General features: G+C 48.0%; 1 protein-coding gene across 1 annotated transcript; it reads left to right on the top strand.

Annotated features, from left to right (window-relative positions):
- The first annotated feature begins 4744 nt into the window (after window positions 1-4744).
- SRMS (src-related kinase lacking C-terminal regulatory tyrosine and N-terminal myristylation sites) lies at window positions 4745-22114 on the top strand. The gene is made up of 8 exons (XM_050918721.1): window positions 4745-5255; window positions 12617-12738; window positions 14033-14199; window positions 15809-15950; window positions 17279-17437; window positions 18998-19179; window positions 19788-19944; window positions 20826-22114. The coding sequence occupies exons 1-8, from the start codon at window positions 4900-4902 to the stop codon at window positions 21017-21019; spliced, it is 1479 nt and encodes a 492-aa protein (XP_050774678.1). The 5' UTR covers window positions 4745-4899; the 3' UTR covers window positions 21020-22114.
- The last annotated feature ends 1134 nt before the right edge of the window (window positions 22115-23248 follow it).

Here is a 23248-nt window from a genome sequence, read left to right as displayed (position 1 = left end):
GTGCCTGTAGGATCTTGCTTTTCACCAGCAGAGCCCTCGCTCAGAAAGCAGAGACAAGTTAAAACTGCTTTGATGCATCATCCTGTAGGCTTTCCTCCTCCAACTGTTGATCACATCCGCTTAGCTTTTGCAGCAGGTATTCCTAGGGCACCCAAACCCGTTGGGAAGATAGCATACCTAGCAACGCTTCTCCCAGATGAGCCATCTCAGACAGCAAGGTCAGCAAGGATTTGAAAAATCTGATCTCACGTGTTTAAATTTAAAAAAATCCTCTTCTTACGTAATTGAGTGAACGAGAGCTTCAGGGACTGTGAAGCACTACTGGCATGGCCTGCAGTTAACGCAAGCAGTGACAAGAAAACCCCCCATCCATGGAAATATTCCTCCTATCCTGAGCCTAGAATGCGGTACTGGAAACAGAAAGGAGGTTAGCTTACCCTGGATCCTTTACTTCCTCAGTCATGTTAAAACTAGTGGAATCTCCCCAATTAAATCTCAGCGACTGACTCTACCTTTTGCTGCCCCGTGGTCACAAGCGTTTCTTTCGCTCTGGACTGTGCTCTCCACACTTCGACCTTTAAGCGTTTTAGCTGGGTGTGTGTTTCCATCCGTCTTTCCCCTCTTAAGGCTTTCAGCTGGAAGATACATTTACACTGTAAATACAACAGGACCTGACACACAACCTCAGATAATTAAATGTAATAGCCCTCTAGTTAATAGCCAGGAGCGGCTGTGTTCCATCAGTTAGCTACGTGGAGAATACCGTGTGCTGTATTTGACACATTAATTAATGTAAAGTGTTGTTTGTATTTATTATTTCCAGGTGCTCCACAGCTAAATAAGAAACATGTAACCAGCTTTTGGGGACTACTTTGGAAGTGCTTTTCAGTGGTGCTATAATTTATAACCATGGGACTCCACGGTAACTGAAAACTTGTCAGTCACAGGCAGATAGTTTTTTCTAAGAACATACCTGAGTCCTTAGTTGTTATCTCTGTTCCTCCCATCATCCCTTTCTTTTTCCCAGCCTGTATCCTCCCCTTCCCACAGTACAAGGATCATAAACTTTTCCAAATATGCTTGTTCTTTTTTTCTTCTTTTTAGACCTGTTACTGAATTGAAGGGACCCAAAGCCTGTGATGCCCCTGCTAGGATTTGGAAGTTATTAGGAAAATAAAATGATGCTAGAAAAGGGGTGTGGTTGGTGAGATTTTATCAACTATTTCTTGGTGTGCCAAGGTGGATGAGGTAATGTCTGTTATTGGACCAGAAGATGGTCCAATAAAAGAGATTGCCTCGCTCACCTTGTGTGTCTCATATCCTGGGACCCTGTATACATACTTCTGTGGGACTGGGTGTGTAATGCAAGTGCCTGCTTGTAGGGATGGTAAAAGCTACACCGGGATGGTTAGCTCAGCTCAGATGCAGTGTCTGGTTCTAAGTGGCATTTCTGCTTTTCTAGCTATGGTGGAAATGAAGAATCAGGAGGAAATACTCAGCTGCTGTAAATCGGCTACCGTTGGCTTTTGCTTTACACTGTCTGAGGGTCTGGCCCCGTGGGACTTGACAGAGGTCAGGAGTGAGTCCAATATTCCGTGTCTCTTTCAGCAAACAAGAAGTTTATGCAGCCCTCGTTACAAATAACAAGGTGCAAATGTGCGGATGCCGACTGTCCAGTTTAAATGCCTAAAGAGACGCAGAGCCATGGTGGATTTTTCTCTTGATGCACATGGTTAAGGCTGGTGGGGGCATGGAGAGCATAGTTGTGAACAGCAGAGTTGTTGGTGTTTTACACATAGTCCAGTGGGCAATGCGGAACTTGCTATCTCTTTTTTCCCTACAAGTTGGAACCTCTGCCTTCCCCACCCCCCTGCCTTTTTGATTCCTGTTCTTATGCTGGAAGTAAGAAAAGCACAACTTGGTGAAACTCCCTAAGCAGAAAATCCTCTCTCCAGTGCCTGGTGCTTGTGCAGATGATGCAGGCTGATGGGCAGCCATCAGTGGAGCCTCTCAGGCCAGGTAGGGCACGTTTGCTGTGTTGCTTTCTTGTGGGTAGGAAGTGGCTGGTGTATATTCATGATTACAGACCCACCAGTCCTTCCTTCCCCACAACGCCTATGCAGCAGCCTGGAATGATTCTTCGTGGAGCCCAGGTCAATGGTAGATGTGGAGAGGACACAAGTTGAGTGGCACTTCTGGCTCTCTGAGCCTTCGGGGTGGGGCCAGATGCCCCTAAAATCTGATCAAGTTTTGAGGCAGGCAGTTGGGGTATCATCAAAATCCTGGGGAGCACGCAGGGCACACTGGCACCGAGCCACGGGATTTGCACACGTTGGTTTGCTACCCTCTGCCACCTCTTCATGTTGATTTCTGGTCTCCTACAGCTGCTGCTGTGAACCGGGACTTATCTCTCTGTATGTCTCATGGGAAACCCGATGTGATTTACTAATGCGGCACCTTGAGACACTTTGTTCCTCACAAAAAGCAAATTTACCAGCCCAATGAACTTGCGTGTGAGTTTTTGCACTCAACATCAATGAAGTTACAACTTTCATAAAGGGGTGTGTGTGAGAGAATGAGAGAGAGAGAGAGAGAGTGTTCATTCAGTACTCATAAACATTTATCCTGAGGAGAGCCGATAGTGCTCTATGCCAACCCCATCCCAGGTCACTCGAGAACTCGGTGGCCCCACTCTGAGTAGCCCTGTGGACTCTGGAACAACAGTCCATAGAGTCCCAGGCCAGAAGGCACTGTTGTGATCAATGTGTAAGACAGGCCAGAGACCTGCTCCAAAGCAATTCCCAGAGCAGATTTTAGAAAAGCATCCAATGTCCAAGCCAGCACTTGGCAGCTTCAGAATGGGGTGATTGCCAAGTGCCTTTGCACCCAACCCCCCTAAATTGCACATGGCTCCAAGCACCCAGTCTCAAGGGCTGGTCCTATGGGCCATACCCTCAGCTCCACTGCCTGGCCTTTTGCCACTCACGTTTGCTACGTCAGCGAGTGGAGGGGGGATTTACTGCATCAGGGAATGGAGGATTGGCTACTAAGGGGTGTGAAGTTTAAGGAATTTAACTTTATAATATATCCAGGTGAGTAGACGGCTCTTCTGACCACAGTATCTGAAGGCTCCTGTGAGTTAAAAGATGCAAAACCGGACAGATGCGATTCCTAGAGCCAAACTCAAATGAAAAGAAAAATTGAAATCCAGATAAGAGAGAGGTTTTCAGCTAAATGTATAACGGTCTGAATTTTGCTACTGAAGTGGGCTTAAGTTGACCACTTAAGTGATCTAGCTTTGCCACTTAATTGAAAATTGCAACTTCGGCTGTCCGGACTCACCACGTAGGCACTGTGGTCCTCTTAAGTAGAGCTCTTAAGTAGCTGAGACCACTTAAACGGCATTATTATTCACTAAACCTCTGTTCAAACCATCACAACAGATCTCTTCCTCTCTCTCTTTTTTTAAACCATTTCTTTCAAACCAACAATTTGCATCCAGAAAAGGAACCAGAGTCAGCAATGGAATTCCAGACAATTATAACTAGTTTTCAATTCAATTTTTATTTTTTTATCATTTCTATGGATAATATCGATGTTTATTTTTAAACAATTTTTTCTGATTTTTATCAATTTAAATTTTCACAGTTGTGGGAAATTATGGGGGTCAGACAATAATTATTTAATTGACAGTAGACATTGAGATTCAAAAAGTTACAGCTTTATAACCGTTCAAACACAAGGTTAACATCACACATCAAAACATACAAAGTCAATATCTTTAAATCAAGCTCTAAGTTCTCAAGCAGCGTTTTTCTTACTTTGCCTCGCAGTGAATTTCAGTCATCGGTGGAAATATTCGTGTGTTCGTTTGTGTGTGTTTGGTGAAATTGACATCTACCAACACTGACTAGTCCAATCCCTCCCACCGTAACTATGGCAGCAGAGGAAAAATAAGAGGCACAAGAGCTAGAGTTCAGGGAGAGCAGATCACCTGGTGAGAGATGCAAATCTCACTAACATGGAAACTCCATGCAAACTTCAGACCATTTCAACTGGGATTTTTCACATTACATCGCAAACCTGAGGCCACATAAATGGTAAACTCCAGACAAGAAATGCAATAAACCTCTCCCTTTTATTCAACAGTCTGTTTTATACTGATTGCATCCACTAAAGAGCTCCAGTTTAAAAAAAAAAAACCGAGGCAGTTGCAATGGAAGGGGAGTTAGTGATCCAGACAGGTAGAGCCAGATGTCAGAACCTGCCCAGGACGAGGGCTGTACCTGGCAAGCAAAAAAATATTTGAGGCAAAAATCCAGACTACTCCAGCGGAAAACCTCCCCCTCTTACATTCTCTCGCTTGCTGTCTCTGTAACTCTTTTTTTTAACTCTAGCACATTTGAGGAGATAATTTATATGAAAGATCCTGCACAAAATAGAGGGAAATTATTATTTAACTGAGAAGTACCACTTGTACGTCTGAGTCCCTTCTACCTACCAGTAACTGGTAAGTACCAGAATGTATTTTTGGTTAAGTTCTAGTTCAAAAGACTCCCTTAATTCTTAAAGTGTAAACAGAGTTGACTAATGAAGCACACTCCAGCTGTGATTGTCAGGCCAGATGTGTGTGCAGGTCTGAGCCTATGGCTCCAACCCACAACGAGTTACACCTGATCTTCTAGTTTCACTTTCAGAAGTAGGAAGTTCTCAGTTAAAGGCAGCACAGGCGCCTGTTCCAGCACTGAGCTAGCATCACACGCCCCTGAGCGTTGATTTGAACAGATGATGTGCAGGGCTCAGGACTGAAGACATGGGTCCAAAAGTCCCTGCTCTGCTGTGGAGAAATTCTATGGCATAGCAGCCCCACGCTTGGACACAGCTTTGTTTGGAACAGGGATGGAAAAACATGTCAGGAAGCACTTCAGCTTCCTGACCTCCTTCTGGAACAAACTCTGGCCAAACACTGGCTCTGCTGACAGGCCCTCGCAGGGGTATTTTGATCCTGATCCTGTCGCCCTGCGGCCAGACCTAGAGCCGGATCCTGTCCTCCCCAGCGCCTCTCTCTTTAGTGCGCTGTATGATTTCAAAGCCAGGAGTGCAGAGGAGCTGAGCGTCAGCCGAGGAGACAAACTCTGCGTCCTCAAAGAAGAGGGGGAATATGTCTTAGCCAGGAGGCTTAAGGGGGAACCAGAGCTGGGCTACATCCCTGCTAATTACGTGGCAAGGATCAACGAGGAAACCTCTCACCAACCGTAAGTATCTGAATCCCAGCTCTTCACTGTGGCTTGTGTGAGGATAATCTCTTGTAAGTGGCGCACAAAGCGTGGGGAGTTACTGCAAGCTGGATCTCACAGCACCAGTGCTTTATATTGATCTAAGGCCTTGCAGAACGGGGCACCAAGAGCTCCCCTCCCAGCTAGGGACAAAGGCCAAAGGCTGGGCCTGCTGCCCCTACACTGAGGCTGTCCCCGATCAGCTCGAATGGTAGCATTGTCTTGTCTGTTTTTCTTTGTCATTTGCATTTGGTATTGTCGGCAGCCAGGGCCCAGGTCACACTGCAGTGATTGGGCTGGGGGTTGGAACCGGCGCATTGCACAGTTCTGGGCCAGGGCACAGAGATCTCGGAGCTGTTTGTTCTGTTTGTAGAGCAGCTCCCACAACGGGGTCCTGCTCCAAGCTGGAGGCTCCCAGACGTTCCAGTAATGCAAGTAATTATGATCCCTGGCAGTTGGCAGCCAATGGCCTGCTCCACTCACAGGTCCTGTGTGGGTGTTGCTGTGTCAGTTAGGGTGTGATTATTTTTTTTAACTGAAATAGTGATGCTGGTAAACCCCCCTGCCTGGGCACATAGATACCAGTCTGAAGGGGTCTTGTCCCAGGTATAGCTATTCCCCTTCCTGTCTGAGAAGACACTGTCCCAGGATACATCACCTTTCTAGTGGTATAGCTGCCTTTTAGACGAGGGGGCTTAGACCAGGTTGATGAAAGCAATGCCGTGTGTGTGTAGAGACAAGGCTTTTAATCCCTCTTTGTGCTGCATCAGTCCCCAAAACCACTGCTTGTCCTCTTCTCCCAGACTGGGGGGAGCAGGCCGAGGGGGCTGAGGCTGAGCAGACAGCTGTGGCAAACATGGCAGAGGGAGGCAGCTGCCATGCTGAACCCCTGAGCCGCACCAGACAAAACCCCTGTTTCAGCACAGCCATGGGCCAGTCGAGTTCTCCAGCTCGGGCTGGCACAAGGGGCTCCAGCAGCAGCAATCTACTCCTGCACCCCGCTCCCCCCACAACAACTCCCCTTCGATACCTTTGCAGCAGCTGGTTTTAAATTTAGAACATTAACCTCTTCCTGCCCAGTGGGTGAGTGAGTTTACTATTCTATAAGGCAGCGTTTCTCTCCTCACTCACAATAATCCAGTTCCAACATGCTTTGTGAAGCACACCTGAGACACTTCCGTTCTCCCCGTATCAGGCCCGTGAGTCACTCAGTATCATTAGCATATTACACACACACTGGAAGAAAGCATTGTGAAAACTCCTAGTGAACTCCCAGTAAAAGTTTCTCCTCTGGTCTTTCAAGTCTATTCAGGTGGCATCTGTGCTCTTACTTATCTTCCTGAACAGGGACTCAAAGGGATGGAGGATGGATGACAGCATCCAGTACACACCACAGTCAGTTTTCAAAGTGAAATCACTGCATTTTAAAATAAATAGGTTTCTGTTTCATTTCTCTATCTCATTGAGATCAAATAGACAGGACACCGACAAAACAAATGGTTGTGTGGTACAGCCAGAGTATACTTTTTTCAGCACTGATAAAATAGTTTGACTTAATCAAACTACAGGTACAGCTGAGCAAGCAGTTTGGGGGCTGAACTGAGAAATACAAGGAAAAACTGATTTTTTGGGAGGGTTTTTATCAAAGTGAAAAAAAAATTGCAGGACAGAGGGATCAGCATTTTCTAAACAATTTGCCATTTGTTAATTTTTTCCCCAGCTCAAACTGTCCACCAGATTCAATCTGAATTCACAGGTAGGGTTGGTCACCCCAAAACTGCATTTTTCAGTTAATTTAGTAATTGCCAAAAAATAAAAATTCTCCTAACTCTCCATACAACCGCCTGCAAGCCCTAGTATCAATGGCAGGGTGGGCATTGTACTAGTAGTCACCAGTATATACCGATGCCTGTCATATGCCAGGGGCATGACACTTGTGTAGTCCTGACCCTCAGCCACTGATTGGGGCTGGGTCAGTCTCTTCCCAGCACACCTGTGTTTCACACCTGTATTACAGGTGGCACAGGGGGCAAAGGAACCCACCTTTTCTTGCTGGTGGTATCAAACCTCAGTTTCGATCAGGAGTGACAAGGTTTGGTGATAGTGCATGTAGAGCATAAACCCACAATGCAGTTTAGCTGTTATGATTGGCAGCGCACCAGGACAGCAGAGGGCAAGTCCAGGCAAAGCTTCATTAACAAATTCATTCATGGGCCCCATGAATGAGAGGAGCTGCTATAGAATAATTCCAGGAGAGGAGTGAAAGTCACTAGTACTCCTATGTGGAAGAAATTGATCCTGAACCTGTGAAGTGTTCTTGGCTCCATTGATGCTATCCATTCCTCACTTTCATGCCTTACCAATTCATAGCCCCTTCAATAATCTGCCGCCAGCAATAATCTGTGTGGCAGAGAGAAATTAGTGGGGCCTACTACAGGCACCAGAGTCCCGATTTCTGAAAAGCGGCTTCTGAGTTTGTTACCGAATAGTATCGTGAGTGCAGTTTTACAGGAGCAAAGAATCAGATCTCACTGAGTCATCCAACTTGCTGGCTGCACCCACACAGCACCTAGTAAAGTGGGAATTTCAGAAGCAGTACCCTAGCTGAAATCCAGCGGCAAAACTCACCGGCGCCTCCGTGGCAGAAGCCTTGTGCCACCGCTGAATGTTTTTTGGGACTCCCACCTATGTATCCAAGTATTTTCAAATACACTTGCAATTGTTTGCACCTCACCACCTGCCCCTAGTTATCTGGGGGTGCAAGACTGATGGCTGAGTTGAGGCCCATATATAGGGCCCTACCAAATTCACGGTCCATTTTGATCAATTTCAGTGACATAGAATTTTAAAAGTCATAAATTTTATGATCTCAGCTATTTAAATCTGAAATTTCACAGTGTCATAATTGTAGGGGTCCTGACCCAGAAGGGAGTTGTGTGTGGGGGGGAGGATTTCAAGGGTTTTTTTTGCGGGGGGGTACTGCTACCCTTACTTCTGCGCTGCTGCTGGTGGTGGCAGCACTGCCTTCAGAGCTGGGCAGCTGGAGAGCGAAGGCTGCTGGCCAGGAGCCCATCCCTGAGGGCAGAGCCATCACCAGCAGCAGCAGAGAAGTAAGGATGGCAGGTATGGTATCACCACCCTTCTGCGCTGCTGCTGGCGGTAGTGCTGCCTTCAGAGCTGGGTACCTGGCTACTAGCCACTGCTCTCTGGCCTCCCAGCTCTGAAGGCAGCACAGAAGTAAGGGAGGCAATACCACGACCCCTCTAAAATAACCTTGTCACACCCCTGCAACTCACTTTTGGGTCAGGACCCCCAATTTGAGAAATGCTGGTCTCCCCTGTGAAACCTGTAAGTGCACAAAAGACTAGATTTCATGGTGGGAGACCAGATTTCACGGTCTGTGACGTGTTTTTCATGGCCATGAATTTGGTAGGGCCCCACCCATAGGCCAGTCAAGGCCAAAGATTCTTTTCAGATTCAGTCATTTTATTTTCAGGAACGGCAGCAATGCATTGCTAGGCGCAGGACAGTAGCTTCTTGCCTCCCTCACCTGTGGTCAGGACCCCCTTGTGCGAGGGGATGTCCCTGCACACAGGCATGACGCAGTCTCTCTCTGCAGCTTGCAAGCTAACTAAAGGCGAAAGATAAATTGTGGGAGGAAAAACTGAAAGGAAGCGACTAGCCCAACCGGTAGAGCCAGGAATTGGGCCTGGGCTGGTGCCCTAGCTTGTAGCCCACATTGCCTGCTATTTTGGAAAATAAAAGTTAGAGGCTTATCCAGAGAGGTGGGACTGTGGAACGGAAACACCAACCTGGCTGTAAGGACAACTGTAGACAAATCGGGTTCCACTCCAGCCGGGAGATAGCCAGGATTCCCCCAGCTGGCTAGAATGCTGAGGGCAAGACTGCAGCCCGAGGGGGAGAGGGAGCCTTTCTCCCAGCTGTAACACGGGCTGGAAGGCCAGGGTCTGTGGACGAGCTGCCTGCTCACAGGTGTGTGTGCACTTCGCCCCCTCCTATGCAGCCAGGCAGTGGTTGTCTTCGCCTGCGGCCTGCCAGTGATGCTGTGATTCTGCCCCCATCGCAGGTAGGAGTCTTGATAGCACTGCGTGGCCGCGGGCCTGGCACCCTCGATTCAGTTTTCGTCGATGGGGGTGAATGTGCGCTTGCAGCTTGCCCCGAACCTTCACGCTAGGTGAAGAGACGGGAGGGGGGACAGTGCTAATAGCCTGGGAGGAAGCAACTAGCCGGGGTTTATTGCAAGTGAGCCTGTTGCTGGGAAGCGAGACCAAGAGCCTGTCAGCTCCACATCCCATGACTGAGGCAAATACTCCCTTTCCTGCTCCCTTCTGTACAGATACACCAACCCCGGGCCCCAGGACAGGCCCAACCTGTCTTCCTCCCTGCCCCTCCCAGCAGGAACAAACAAGCAAGGTACACACAAAGAACAGGACGTGCCAGCTGTGTCTTGGGCCGAGTATACAAAGCTCCTGGATGAATCAAGTCACTGGTAAATGCAGGCTATGGGGCACCATTCACCCAGCACCCTTTGGGAGCCTCTCCCGGTGCATGCGTGGGGTGTGCGGGGAGGCTAACAGACCCCTTCACTGCTCATCCCTTTGTAACAAACACCAGTGCAGCTTTCTGCAGCAATGGCCCTGGCATCTGCCTTTATGCATGGAGTGGCTGGCAAGCAATGACCTCAGACCCTTTCCCAGGTGATTTTTAAATAGATTTGCACAAATTATAGGACTAGAGGAGTTGGAGAGGGAGGACAGATCCACTTGCATCCAACAGAATTCCGCACCAGCAGGATTTTAGGAGCAGTGCAGTTTAGGTTAGTACTTGTATTGTAAGTTTCTTGGGAGCAGGAACTGTCTCTTTCTGGGTTTGTACAGCCCCTAGCACAGTGGAGTCCTGCTTCACAACTAGGGTTCCTAGGCACTATAATCATACAAATAAATAATGTAATAATCAGAAGAATGGTGAGAAGAGACATATAATAGTGTCCCTGGCCCCCTGCTCCCTTACACACACGCAGTGGCCACGTATACATTTGAGTGTACAAATTCTAGTACCCATGCGTGTTAAGATGGGATAGTCCAGACTGGAGACAAGGCTGGCTCTGGGCCGGGACTGGGCAAAACGTCCCTGTTGTGGTGGTTAGTGAGCCCTCCACACTTAAGGAGCTTGCAAGAGTTGTGCTTCATTCTGTGTCCAATTGCAATTGGCTGTGCCTGTAGCAAAGAGCTTCCCGGAGCCCTGCCCAGACTATGTCTGGGAAGCTCAGCCCTTAAAGGTTCTGTCCCCAATAGCACACTTTGCACAGCTTTGCCCAGAGCACCTCACACCTAACCTGCAGCCCTGCCTTGCTACTCCAATCTTAGACCTCCTTTGGTCAGACAGCATTTTGCCAAGCGCAGGGTAGTTTTGTGACAGGAGGAATAGAAGAAAGGCCACCAGCACATTTGTACTTGTGACCTAATCCATATTTGAACCTGGATTTTCTAGAACTGAAGGGCATATAAGTGCCTTGTTTTAAGTACTACCAAACCCTTCTCATTCTTCCTGCTTCCTTAACTGCTGAATTAAGATAAACATGGCCGGTGTTTTTGGTGGAGTTAAGTGTTCATAGGCGACACGCCCTTGGTTCTCAAGATCTGCTCTTATCTGGGGCAAAGTGCCAGGCTTTCCTGTACTCTCCTCTGGAGTCCAAAGAATGAAGGAAATAGTTCGACATTAACAAGCTGGGATACCAGATAACAAAAGGCCCGGGTGAAACTGAGCTAATCAGTCAACAGCCTCTGAGCCCAAAGGTTAGCAATGACATCCGAAGGTGCGATTGTTTGCGGGTGCTCCTGTCTCTGTGCTGTAAATCAGCTGCTCTGCTGCTCATGTTGCAGTGCAGTGTCAGTGCTTGTGGTTATCACTATTTGTGTTTGTGCAACTATGGGCTGGAACTCAAGAACCAGCGTCTCTGCTATTCCAGCTCGGTGGGGACATGGTTGGGGGACGGACATCTGGCATCCTGATCTTCTGTCCTGTCCTGCCACTGGGGGTTTCTGGCCACCCCTCAGCGCTGGGACTGGGGTTTCTGCTCCCTTTGTGCCACAGGAGACGTACAAAGACACTGCAGAGGGCAGGGAATGAGTGTAACATGGTTCATACCCAAGGGGAAGGAAGCTGTGTGGGAGACATCAGAAAACAGCGTGTGTGTCTGATGTGACTAGTCCAGGGAGCGACATTCTACATTAAGGAAGAGAAATCGACATCAAAGGGCAGCGCCTTCAGTCCTGGGGCGCATGCCCCCGCAGTGGGTGTGGGTGAAGCTAGCAAACTGTGCTGCTGGCTTGTATGTGTGCAGCCACAATATACATTACTGAACTGAAATCCACATCAAAGGGCAGCTCCTTGCATACTGGTGAGCGTGAGCACTGGAAATTAGCAAACGTTTTCTCTGGCGTTTGCCTGGGCATCCCTCGCACTAGGTGTTCGGTGGGCTAAGCAGGGCTGGGTTACAGATGACGAAGTCTTTTCAAAACAAAGGAAATGGTTGGTTGAACTCAGTATCCAGCCCCACGTCCAGGCTCACGTGAGCAAACACAGTTATGCACCAATGTAACCCACTAAACGCCATTCCTAAGAAATGCCAGATCATACAACTTCAGCAACACCCAAGCAAGTGAGAAATATGCAAATTAAACCTGCCGGCAGGTGGGGGATAGTCGCTTTCCCCTCTTCACATACAGGGGGCGCCGGAGACCTGCAGGTTTCCTAGTTCCTGATCTCTGCCTGTGCATTACCCTAGCCCATGCAGGTTGTTCCTGCGGCAGCAGGTAGCTCTTTTTCTAGGAAAAGGCACATTTCTCTCTTGTGCACCCTGGGCACTGGCCACCCCATTTTTACTTGCTAGTTATCAGGGGGGCTGGATTTTTTTTTCACCAAGTCTTTTTTTTTTTTTTACCTGCCTTAGGAGATTTTACTGGTGCCCATCACTCCCATACCACACCACCTTCTGCATAAAACAGAGTCGCGCCCGTGAGCCCACCTGGGTCAGATTCTCAGCTGAGGTCGATCAGCATAGCTCTGTTGAAGTCAGTGCAGTGCTGCCAATTGACCCCAGCTGAGGACCTGACCCTCTGTCACTTATCCCTTGGCACATGCTATGGCTAAATGTAGCCACACGGTGCAGAGCCCAGCACAGTCAACACTGCCCATTTATATGCATTATTGGGCTTTACTCTGACTCACCTCGTCTCAATGCCTTTCAGGGCCTGGGAGCAGCGAGGGTCTGTCTTGGGGGCTCTGCCGCTCTGATTGGCCATTTGTCTTTCTTGCAGCTGGTACTTCAGAGGAATCAGTCGAAACGAGGCCCAGCAGCTCCTTCTTTCACCACCCAATCAACATGGCTCCTTCCTCATCCGCGACAGTGAGAGTAGCCGGGGGGAGTATTCTCTGTCAGGTAACCCCGAGCACTCCGTGGCGTCCAGCCCTGCTGCTCTGCCGCTGTCTGTGGTTCATTTCTGCCTTCGTGCCACAAATGGGGCTCAGCGCTGCCCAGGAGCAGCTGGTGGGGCGGGGAAGAGAAGATGGTTGTGAGCTACCTTGCCACCTACCTCCATCCTGGGGCTGGCCAGAGGCCAAACTGATCCCTGGCACAATTTAGAGCAGCCTCAAGGCACTTTTTGGCAGGATCACTTTTACGTTCTCTCTTGGTCGCCCTTCCCTGGGCTGTGCCAGGCCCTGCTATAGATTCGGTAAGATGAGGGGAAAGGGAAGCAATCAGCATGTACCACATGCAAGTGGGAGAAGCCCCTGGGCAAAGGAACTTTCTGCCTGAGGACTCGGGCTCACCAACATGCAGGAAAGAGCAGGGATGTGTTTAAAGCGGTTTATAGCATCCTGTTAAGATGGATTCACTTCAGCTCTGAAAAGGGACAGAAAGCCACTCCAATGGCCACTGCGTGCCCTGCGTATCTATGCAAATATTGATTGCTGAATCATTGTGGGGAGGGAAAGTACAATGCTCTCATTCAGGGATATGAAAGCCATAAACAATTTACAGCTTCATAAGATGGCTTCATAGTCCTTAGCCACAGGATTTATTTCCAGTGGCTTGTTCTATTATTCCGTGGATTATATAAAGAGAGAAATTGCCGCTTTAAGCTATCAGGGCCGGATTCAGATCTCATTTACAGTAATGTAAATTCATAGATTTTAACACCAGAAGAGCCCATTTTAATCACTTAGTCTGACCTTTGGCATGACACAAGATAAAGAACTTCACCCAATAATTTCTGCATCACGCCCATAAACTCTGTTTGCAAATTAGCATACAGTGATATTCAGTCTTGACTTAGACTTCAAGTGATTGGAGATTGCATCATGTCCCTGGGTAAATTGTTACAATGGTTAATTACCCTCACTGTTAAAAATTTACCTTTCCAGTCTCAATTTGTCCAGCATTAGCTATCAACCATTGGCCTTGGTCTGCTAGATAAAGAGCTGTCTACTACCTAATCTCTGCTCTCTGTTAGTATTTAGAGACCATTTATAGACCAAGTCACCTGTTAAGAACCTCTTGGATAAACTATCGTGATTGAGCTTCGTTAGGGTGGAAGTCAGTGTTGTTACGCTGGTGTAAATGGGAACAGAACTGAGGCCAGAACCAGCAACGCTCAAGGGAGGGGACTAGTGCTGGTTGCATGGGTGACTGAACTCTGTTTCAATTTCTCCTTTGTTTTTTTCCCTCGCAGTCCGTAATCATGCTCAAGTTAGTCATTTCCGGATCTGCAAGGGGCCCGACGGAGAGCTGTACATACAGAAGGGATGCCATTTTCCCAACCTGGAGGAGCTGCTTACCTTTTACACAGTAAATTGGAAAGTTGTACAGAGCCCCTTGTTACAACCCTGCATCCCTAAGGTCTGTGTACACAACACTAGCGTCAGCTAGTTTCTTTTACTCTTACCCTCATCTTAACCTTGATGCTCACCGTTTGGTTGCTGGCCTGGGCCGTTCTCTTTCTTCATTATTTCATTTTAGTCTTGTAACTTAGGGTATGTCTACACTACCCTCCAGATCGGTGGGAGCTATCGATTTATCGGGGATTGATACATTGTGTCTCATCTGGATGTGATATATCGATCCCCGAACGCGCTCCCGTCGACTCCGGAACTCCCCCAGGGCAAGTGGCAGTAGCGGAGTCGACGACGAGGGAGCCGCAGCCGTCGATCCCGTGCCGTGAGGATGGGAGGGAAGTCGAAATAAGATACGTCAATGTCAGCTACACTATTCCTGTAGCTGAAGTTGCGTATCTTACATCGACCCCACCCCCTACTGTAGACCAGGCGTTATTCTGTGGTTGTGCTGGGGTTGGAAGCAGGTGATTTGCTGGGGGACATGCTGCGATTAGAACAGAGGCATTCTGAAGGACCACGCAGGCGGTTTCCTATAGAACTGCTTGCATTTTTTATTTTATTTTTTGGTCAAAACTTTTTTTTTTTGGCGCCAAAACAAAAATTAATCAGAAAACCGTAAAAATTCTCCAGTGGGAGAAATGGGGCCAGAATGAAAAAAAATCTGCCTTCATTCTGTCAAAAAAAAATCAGTGAAAAAATGTTGAAAATGAAAATATTTTATTCAGCATTTTTTCACAGATATGTGTCCATAATTTTTGAGCTGCTCAATTTTTGACGCTTTATTAAATGAAAAGTTTGTGTCCTTTAATATAGCTGCCTTCTTATCCGTCCATCAGCCTCTTTGCTTTCAGGCTTTGCTGTTAATTATAAGGTTAAGGAGTCTCTCTTGTTCTGGGACTTTTATCTGGTTTGGTTTCCCTTTCTTCTAGTTGAATTGCACGGGGCTTTCTCAAATGCTTACTCCATACTCAAGGCCAGCTTTAAGGTCATTGGTTCCAGTTCAGAGTGAAAAAGAATTTGAAATGTAGAATTTTCCCTCGAACATAAACTCCAAGTTTCAACCAGCTCTACTGAGAAATTTAATTTGCAGGGGACAGAGACCAGTTTCCTATATCTTCACTGAGCACCCTCTTAACATACAAATTAATATTAATGGTGCTGGTGGAATGGTCTCTCCTAGGGATCTGCGTGGTTGCTGCCCGCTGCATACCCCTTCCAGCAGCTTCTCTGCCTTCATGCTTCCTGCAAGACCTAACTGCCTCCTGAGAGAGACCAGAGCCCTCAGTATCCCTTGAGACTTTGTAGGTCCTGGTCCTAAAATGGTGACAGATTCCTGCAGTCTCAAAGTTCTGTTCTCATGGACATCTCTGGCTCCCAAATGTGTCCAGTGCTCCAAAGGCAGCAGCCACTGCAAAGGATTCTGGGACACATCTGAGGGTCAGAAGTGCACATGGAGAATCAGGATGAAGAGATGCTGTTTGGGACTGGCCTGGATGCTGACTTTGGTTGCTTTCTCAGCCTATGCCCAAGTTTGCCCTGGTTCATAAAGCTGCCTCTACCTGATGGCGCAGGCCTGAAATGAAATGATCTATGTGTCTATACGTTTAATACAGACCCCTCCGGTGAGAGATGCATGGGAACGGCCCCGTTCAGAATTCATCCTCAGGAGGAAACTGGGGGAAGGATACTTCGGAGAGGTGTGGGAAGGATTGTGGAAGAACATGGTGCCAGTTGCCATCAAAATCATAAAACAAGGTGCGTGGACATGAAGGCAGGGAACATTAACCATGCGCCACCTCGTCTCTTTCACTCACTGCCATGAAAGATCTCTCCAGTCCGTTTCATTTCCCCCTTGATCACTCAACCTCTCATGTAAACAATCAGACTGAATAAACTAACTGTATATAGGACCTCCTGCCTGGTATAGTCGGGCAACCCTAACTCATCAGGCTACTTGCCTGTAACACATCTGCACACACCCATTTGAAAATCCAGTCCAATCTACGCTGAGGCCTTTACAACATGGCTCCTCCCTACCCCTAACCCTCCATCTGGAGGTTTCATGGTAAGACACTGCACTGTTGTGTGGAACAGGGGCTCTCAACCTTTCCAGATGACTTCTCCCCCTTTCAGGAGTCTGATTTTCTTGTGTACACCTAAGTTTCACCTCACTTAACAACTCCTTGATTACAAAATCAGACATAAAAACACAAAAGTATCACAGCTCACTGGTACTGAACAATTGCCGACTTCTCATTTTTACGAGATAATTATCAAATAAACCAATTGGAATATAAACATTGTGCTTACATTTCAGTGTGTCGTATATAGAGCAGTATAAACAATTGTCTGTATGGAATTGTAGTTCATGCAGACTTCACTAGTGCTGTTTATGTGGCCTCTTGGAAAACTAGGCAAAGATCTAGATGTGTTGATGTACCCCCTGCAGGGCCAGTGCTTCCATTAGGCGACCCTAGGCGGTCGTCTAGGGCGCCAGGATTTGGGGGGGCGGCATTTTGTGCACTCCCCACAGGGCGCACGGGAGCTTCCAGTTCTGCTCCTGTCGCACCGCTGAAGAAGGACCTTCTGCCTATGTGCCACGGAAAACAGTGACAGGCAATTGAGCAGCTCAATGACTGCCACTGTCACCTGCGGCATTTTGGCAGAGGGTCCTTCGGTGCAATGGAAGCAGAACCAGAAGCTCCTGCGCACTCTGTGGGGAGCGAACAAAATGCCAACCCCCCAAATTCTGCCTACAGCACCAGAAACCCTGGCTCCGCTCCTGACCCCCTGGGAGATCTCTGCATCCCCCCAAGGGTAGGCTTACCCCAGCTTGAGAACCACTAAAGTGGAAGTCCCTGCTGCACTCAGCCAGCTACCTGAAAATGGCATCTCAATCCTAACGAGAACAACCTCAATAAATGTTACTGTTAATGAGCTGTGAGGGAATGGGGTGCGTGAATGCTGAGGGGTTGGGTTGGGGCTGGAAAGCTCCCACAGTCACGTGGAGAAAGCCAAGATATGAATGGCAGGATGAACTTAGCAAGAACCTTACCCCGGCAATGTCTCGGCTTCCTCCACAGCTGACATGAAGGCGGAAGATTTCACCAAAGAGATTCAGAATCTGAAGCGGCTGAAGCACGAGAGGTTGATCCAGCTCCATGCCGTCTGCTCTGTGGGCGAGCCTCTGTACATCGTCACCGAACTCATGAGGAAAGGCAACCTGCAGAGTTACCTCAGCAGTCAGTACCACCCTGCCCTTACTGCCTAACCCCCCTGGGGAGTCGCCTGGGTGGCACTGCTGCTCTTGGTACTCGAGTATCCCGGCACTTGAGAGCACCTTGAAGGGACTGCAAGGCCCAGTCGAGTTCCTCTGCCCTACCCAAATTAAAATGGCAACAACGCACTAATGTCAAAAGAGGCAGCTCGCCAAGCTCTGCTCTCGTTTACATTGGGGCGAAGGCAGGACAGCTCCACTCTAATCGATGGAGCAATTCCATGCTTGCACCAGTGTAAGGGAAAGCAGAATTTGGCCCCAGGTACATACTAATTCACCCTATATGGACCAGGGACAATTCGCCATTTTAAATTTTAAACCTGTTATAGAGGCCCTCGTCCCTATCACCGGTAACCACACAACAGGCCTCTTTGCAGAAAAGCTTCAGTTGTCCTAAGCACCCAGATCTGAATGTAAAGCCTGGTCTTCGCACTGTTTTTGGCACTGGTATAACTCACTTGGTTGGGGGTGATTGTTTTACTGAAATAGATATACCGAAATAATATCTCATGTGGGTTATAGCTGTATAATGCTGTCTTATTCCAGTACTGTTTATTCCCCCTTTATGGAGGGTGGTACTGCTCTGACTATACCAGTGTAGTGAAAATGGTACAACTTGTGTGTGTTGACAAGGCATAGGCGTCCTCAAAGCTCCTGCAGGTTTGACCTCCTGCCGTTGCTTGACACTCCTCTCTAAGAAGAGCTGCTGTGGTGTGTTAAGACATTTGCGCAATCCGAATGGCATGCAGCTTTGTTGTTCACTGACTCCAAAGGCGGTTGTTTCACCAGGGGACTGCGAGAGGGAGTTTTCAGCTCCCCAGCCTGCTCGGCCACAACCCCAGTTGGAAGCAAATTGCCAAAACTTGCGCATCTGAAACTGATAAAAGGGCAAGTCTCCTGTCGCCATCTTGATAAGTCAGCCCTGAAACTGCATGAAGAACATGCCTGTGGTGTTATTTCTCTCGTTCTTTTCTTTCACTCCCCCAACCGGGAAATAGTCGTTAGGGAAACAAGTCACACAGCTCACAGCTGGGACCTGTTCTTTTCTAGGTAACATCCTCCATTGACTAATGGGACCTCTTTTGGGGGCATGGGTCCAGCAGGGCTCATTATCCTAGGAGCAGCAACTCCCAAGTAGGATGGTTTCTGAAACACAACTCCCAGCCAAGTGGCTCTTACTCCTATCAGTGAACTACTTACGAGGAGCATCTTCCTCACTGCAACAGAGGCCACAGGGGTCCAGTGCCTGCCAAGCTCTGAAACGTGCTTAACTTGACAGACGTGGAAGTCAAGGGCAACCTGCACGTGCTCAGAGTTAAGCATGTGAGTGAGTGCTTTGCAGAGGTGGTGGCCGAATAATGAAGTCTACACACGTTCATAACACGAGTGTTTATTTTGTCAGTTCCTAGTGGTGGGTCTCTTTCCCAACAAGGATGTACTGATTCCATAACGTGCTCTGTGAGAGTTTTAATGGATCAGTCTAAAACAGAAAGTGATTTTGGTCCTTCGATCACTGGTTTAACAGGTCTGGAAGGGAGGGCTCTGAGCACACTCCACCTGATCAGCATTGCTTGCCAGGTGGCCGATGGGATGACGTACCTTGAAGAACAGCACATCGTTCACAGGGACTTGGCCGCTAGGAACATCCTTGTGGGAGACAACCTCACCTGCAAAATCGCTGATTTTGGACTTGCCAGGCTCCTCAAGGTCGGTCTGCTGGAAGCTGTTGATCCCTTTGCCTTGCTTATTTCCACATTCCCTTCTTTGTCCCCAAGGGGCTCCCAGTTTCAAAGCTGCAATTCACACTGGAACCTGCTAGCCCCACCCTTGAGGCTTCTACAAGGTGGCACTATCCTACCAGCTGGTTAAACCCAGAGACAGCTGATTAACTGGCTCGGGGGTTGGGTTTGAATGCTACAGAACAGACAACTCTACCTGTCCCCAAACACTGACTCTCTTACCTCCGCTCAGTCCCTGCCTGCCTAGAGGATGAGAAACTAGCGCCCGGGATCCAGCCTTGGCTGACCCAGGTTAACAATGCCCAGAGCAACCAGACCGAGGTACTGAAACGTAGTCTCCAGTTACATCGCGTGTGGCTGGACACATTTTGATACCTGGTCTGCTCAGCTGTCCCAGGTCTCTGCCAAATCAGTGTCGGCATTGAAACCAGTGCACTGTCGGAGAGAGAGAGCTGTGGGGCTAGTAGGGGTTACTTGAGAGAGCAGTTTAGGCCTCTCCTGCCCCCGAGCCTTTGAGAGGGGGGATATTATTGTTATTTTCCCTTTGCTCATGGCCTATCTCCTGCCGCTTTTTAGGACGATATTTATTCCACCAGCGGCAGCACCAAAATCCCAGTGAAGTGGACGGCCCCAGAAGTAGCAAACTACCGTACCTACTCGCTGAAGTCCGATGTTTGGTCCTATGGGATCCTGCTCTATGAAGTCTTCACGTACGGGCAGACCCCGTATGAAGGTATGGTGCCCACCCTTCCCCTTCCTCTTTGTCCGGCCGTGCGGCCTTCAGGGGATATCGTGCCACGCTCTGGCCGAGAACGCCCTTCACGGTGCGTCTACACAAGAAACGCAGCTGTGTCGCAACGCTCGGAGCCCAGGTCAGCTGACCCGGGCTCGCACTGCGGGGCCAAGTGTAGATATTCAGGCTTAGGCCGGAACCCAGGCTCTGAAACCTGGTGAGGGGGGAGAGTCTCGCAACTCCGACCTGAGCCTAGGGTGACCAGACAGCGAATGTGAAAAATCGGGACAGGAGGTGGGGGGTAATAGGAGCCTGTATAAGAAAAAGACCCAAACCTCAGTACTGTCCCTATAAAATCAGAACAGTGGTCACCCTACCTGAGCCCTAATATCTCCCCAGCTATTTTCAGCCCCCTGGCACAAGCCCTGCCAGCCTGAGTCAATTGCCCCAGACTGAGACTCGGTGCCACGGATTGGTTTGGTCTTTTGCAGTGTAGATGTACCCTCATTGTGCTCCCCTTACACAAGGCTGCTGTCCTCTGGCTCCCCACCTCACCGACACCCAGCAGACCTCTCTGATGAAACGTGCTCCCCTCCCCTGCCCCGCCACCCAGTCTTGCTGCCGGGAAAGGAGACTTTCAGCACAGTGCGTGGAGCAGCTACTGCACGGCCAGGAGGCAGCCTGGAGAGTCGCTTGACACAGGTTTCACTACACATGGGAGGTGCACTTGATGAGGGATCGAATGGTGCTGGAGAAGCCGTTCCATACTAGCAGTTGCTCAGGCTGGCTAGACTCTTCACAGCCACCCTGAGCCATTTTGGGGGATAAATTCCACAACATGATGGTGAATAAGGTCATCGGAGTTTCTTGTTTCCTTGCAGGAATGACGAACCAAGAAACCATACAGCAAATCAGCATGGGTTACCGCCTCCCCCGGCCAAGCACTTGTCCTCCTGAGATCTATGGCGTCATGCTGGAGTGTTGGAAGGGTAACGCTGAGGAGCGGCCCACCTTTCTCGCTCTGAGAGAGAAACTCTGCTCCATTTACAAACGGGTGCACAATTCACTCTCCTGATGGAAATGGCCTTACACCCCACCCCCATGATTATTTGGGGTTCCATTCCCACACCCACCAAGTGTAGCAGCACTGCGGGGAGTATCCATTCCATTGGCTACCTGCGCAGGACTTGAGTCCAGGGGGCATTCTTGTGTTGCACATTTCAGATGAAGATACACAAGGCCTTCTCCTTAGGAGGGACAGAAAACCATGCTCCATTTTGGAGAAGTTTAGCCTCCTTGCTATGGTCTGGCTGCTCCCTCCACAAGAGGACTATTCATTGTAGATGTGGTACAGCAAAGATGTCACCCTGGGTATAAGAAGTTCTTAATCTAAACAGTACGGCAGGATTTCACAAGCTATTCACTGCGTTGAAAGTGAAGTTTCCCGTTTACTTTGTCTGTGTAAACTATTGATTGCTATGGATTTATTCATGCCGTGTGTCTGATTTATTTATTGATCAATGCATGTAAACCCACCCAGTTTTCACAGTGTGTGTGGACAATCTAACTCTTCAGTGTACTTGCTAATATCAGTGGCAAGATCAGACCTGATCGTGTTGTAGTTCACAGCAAGAAAAAGCCATGTAAATCCCTGCTTCCTCATGGGGGTTTGGAGACATCCAGGCATCCCACATATGAGCAGAATTTGAGTCTCAGATTTGCCTGGACTTTTCCCTCTATGCCTGGAACTGCCCATTACCACTCCCCCCATTCCCCACAATTTGGGGATTGTATTCCTCTAACCATCATCTTTCCTACCCCCTCCCGGTGTATATTATTAAGCTCTCATTTATCTCTCACATTCCTCATTTAGACTGTTAGCTCTGCAGCAGAGGAACCTGGCTTCTCGGTGTTCCCCAACTGTGAAACAATAAATCATCATCGTCATTAATTCATACTCCAGGGAGAGCTGAGCCTGATCGCCCTGTCTTTTAGCACCACTTAGTGGCTGCCTGAAGTATGACATTCTTTTTATTTGTTAATTGCAAATGTTAACTGTACATTTTCTGCCTCTTTAAATACAAGTATTTTAACCAACTTTCTCTGTTTTTATCATCAAAGTGTTGGAGGAGGATCTGTGAAGCTATTGGAAGGTTCTCAAGAGAATCTAGGAAGTGTCCTCTTAAAAAATAAAAACACATCAACTATGTGTATATCCATCTCTTACCATACTTCTTATCTTTCTTATGCATTGGGATAGTTTGCACTTGTGCCTGTAATAATGATGCTTTAAAAAACTGCCAGACGTCTTGAACTCTCTTTCCCCTTAGACTTGCTTCCCATGGGATTGTACCTACCAATTCCCTGGGTTTGCTAAACTCTTCCTTCTTGAAGTCCATTGTCATTATTCTGTTTTCCCTCCTACCGTTCCTTAGAATCAAAAACTCTATCAATTTCATGATCGCTTTCACCCAAGCCTCAGCTTCTCAACCATTTCCTCCCTATTTATCAGAATCCAGTGTAGAACAACCTCTCCCCTAGTTGCTTCCTCCACCTTCTGTAATAAAAAGTTGTCTCCAACGCATTTGAAGAACTTGTTGGATAATCTCCGGCCCTGCTGTATTATTTTCCCAACAGATGTCTGAGTAGCTGAAGTTTCCTGTCACCACCAAGTGTTCTGCTTTGGATGATTTTGTTAGTTTTAAAAAAGCCACATTCACTTGTTCTTCCTGGTTAGGTGGGTAGACACCTACCATGACATCAATCTTGTTCTAACCCCATTTAGCCTGTCCCATCCATAGCCTTTCGACAGGTCTGCCTCCCATTTCTATCTTGATCTCAGTAGGAAAGACAGTAAGTATGGTAAGAGCCCACCATGGCTTAACTAGAAGATCGTCAACGACCTGAAACTCGTACAAAAAGTGGAAACCAGGTCAAATTACTCAAGATGAATATAAAAAGACAACAACGCCAGCATGTAGGGACAAAAATTAAAAAGCCAAGGCACACAATAAGCTAGAGATTTAAAGAGTAACAAGAAAACATTTTACAAATACATTAGAAGCAAGAGGAGGACTAAGGACAGAATAGGGCCATTACTCAATGAGGAGAAAACGACAATATCAGAAAATACAGCAATGGCCAAAGTGTTAAATGCCTTTTTTGTTTCAGTTTTCACCAAAATAAATTTAGCAGTGATTGGACTACTAATATAGTGAGTATCAGTGTAAATGGGGTAGGATCCAAGGCCAAAATAGGGGAAGAACATATTAAGAATTACTTAGACATGTTAGATGTCTTCAAG

Source organism: Gopherus flavomarginatus, chromosome 11, assembly GCF_025201925.1.
Source record: "Gopherus flavomarginatus isolate rGopFla2 chromosome 11, rGopFla2.mat.asm, whole genome shotgun sequence".
Taxonomy (NCBI): domain Eukaryota; kingdom Metazoa; phylum Chordata; order Testudines; family Testudinidae; genus Gopherus; species Gopherus flavomarginatus.
This window is presented reverse-complemented; position numbering and strand designations above follow the sequence as displayed.

Bases quoted from the DNA above. Each gene is read 5' to 3' on its own strand.
- SRMS (XM_050918721.1), top strand. From the start codon at position 4,900: ATGGAAAAACATGTCAGGAAGCACTTCAGCTTCCTGACCTCCTTCTGG. The intron at 14,200-15,808 runs GTCTGTGTACAC...CGTTTAATACAG, and splicing joins TACAACCCTGCATCCCTAAG to ACCCCTCCGGTGAGAGATGC. The intron at 19,180-19,787 runs GTCGGTCTGCTG...GCCGCTTTTTAG, and splicing joins GACTTGCCAGGCTCCTCAAG to GACGATATTTATTCCACCAG.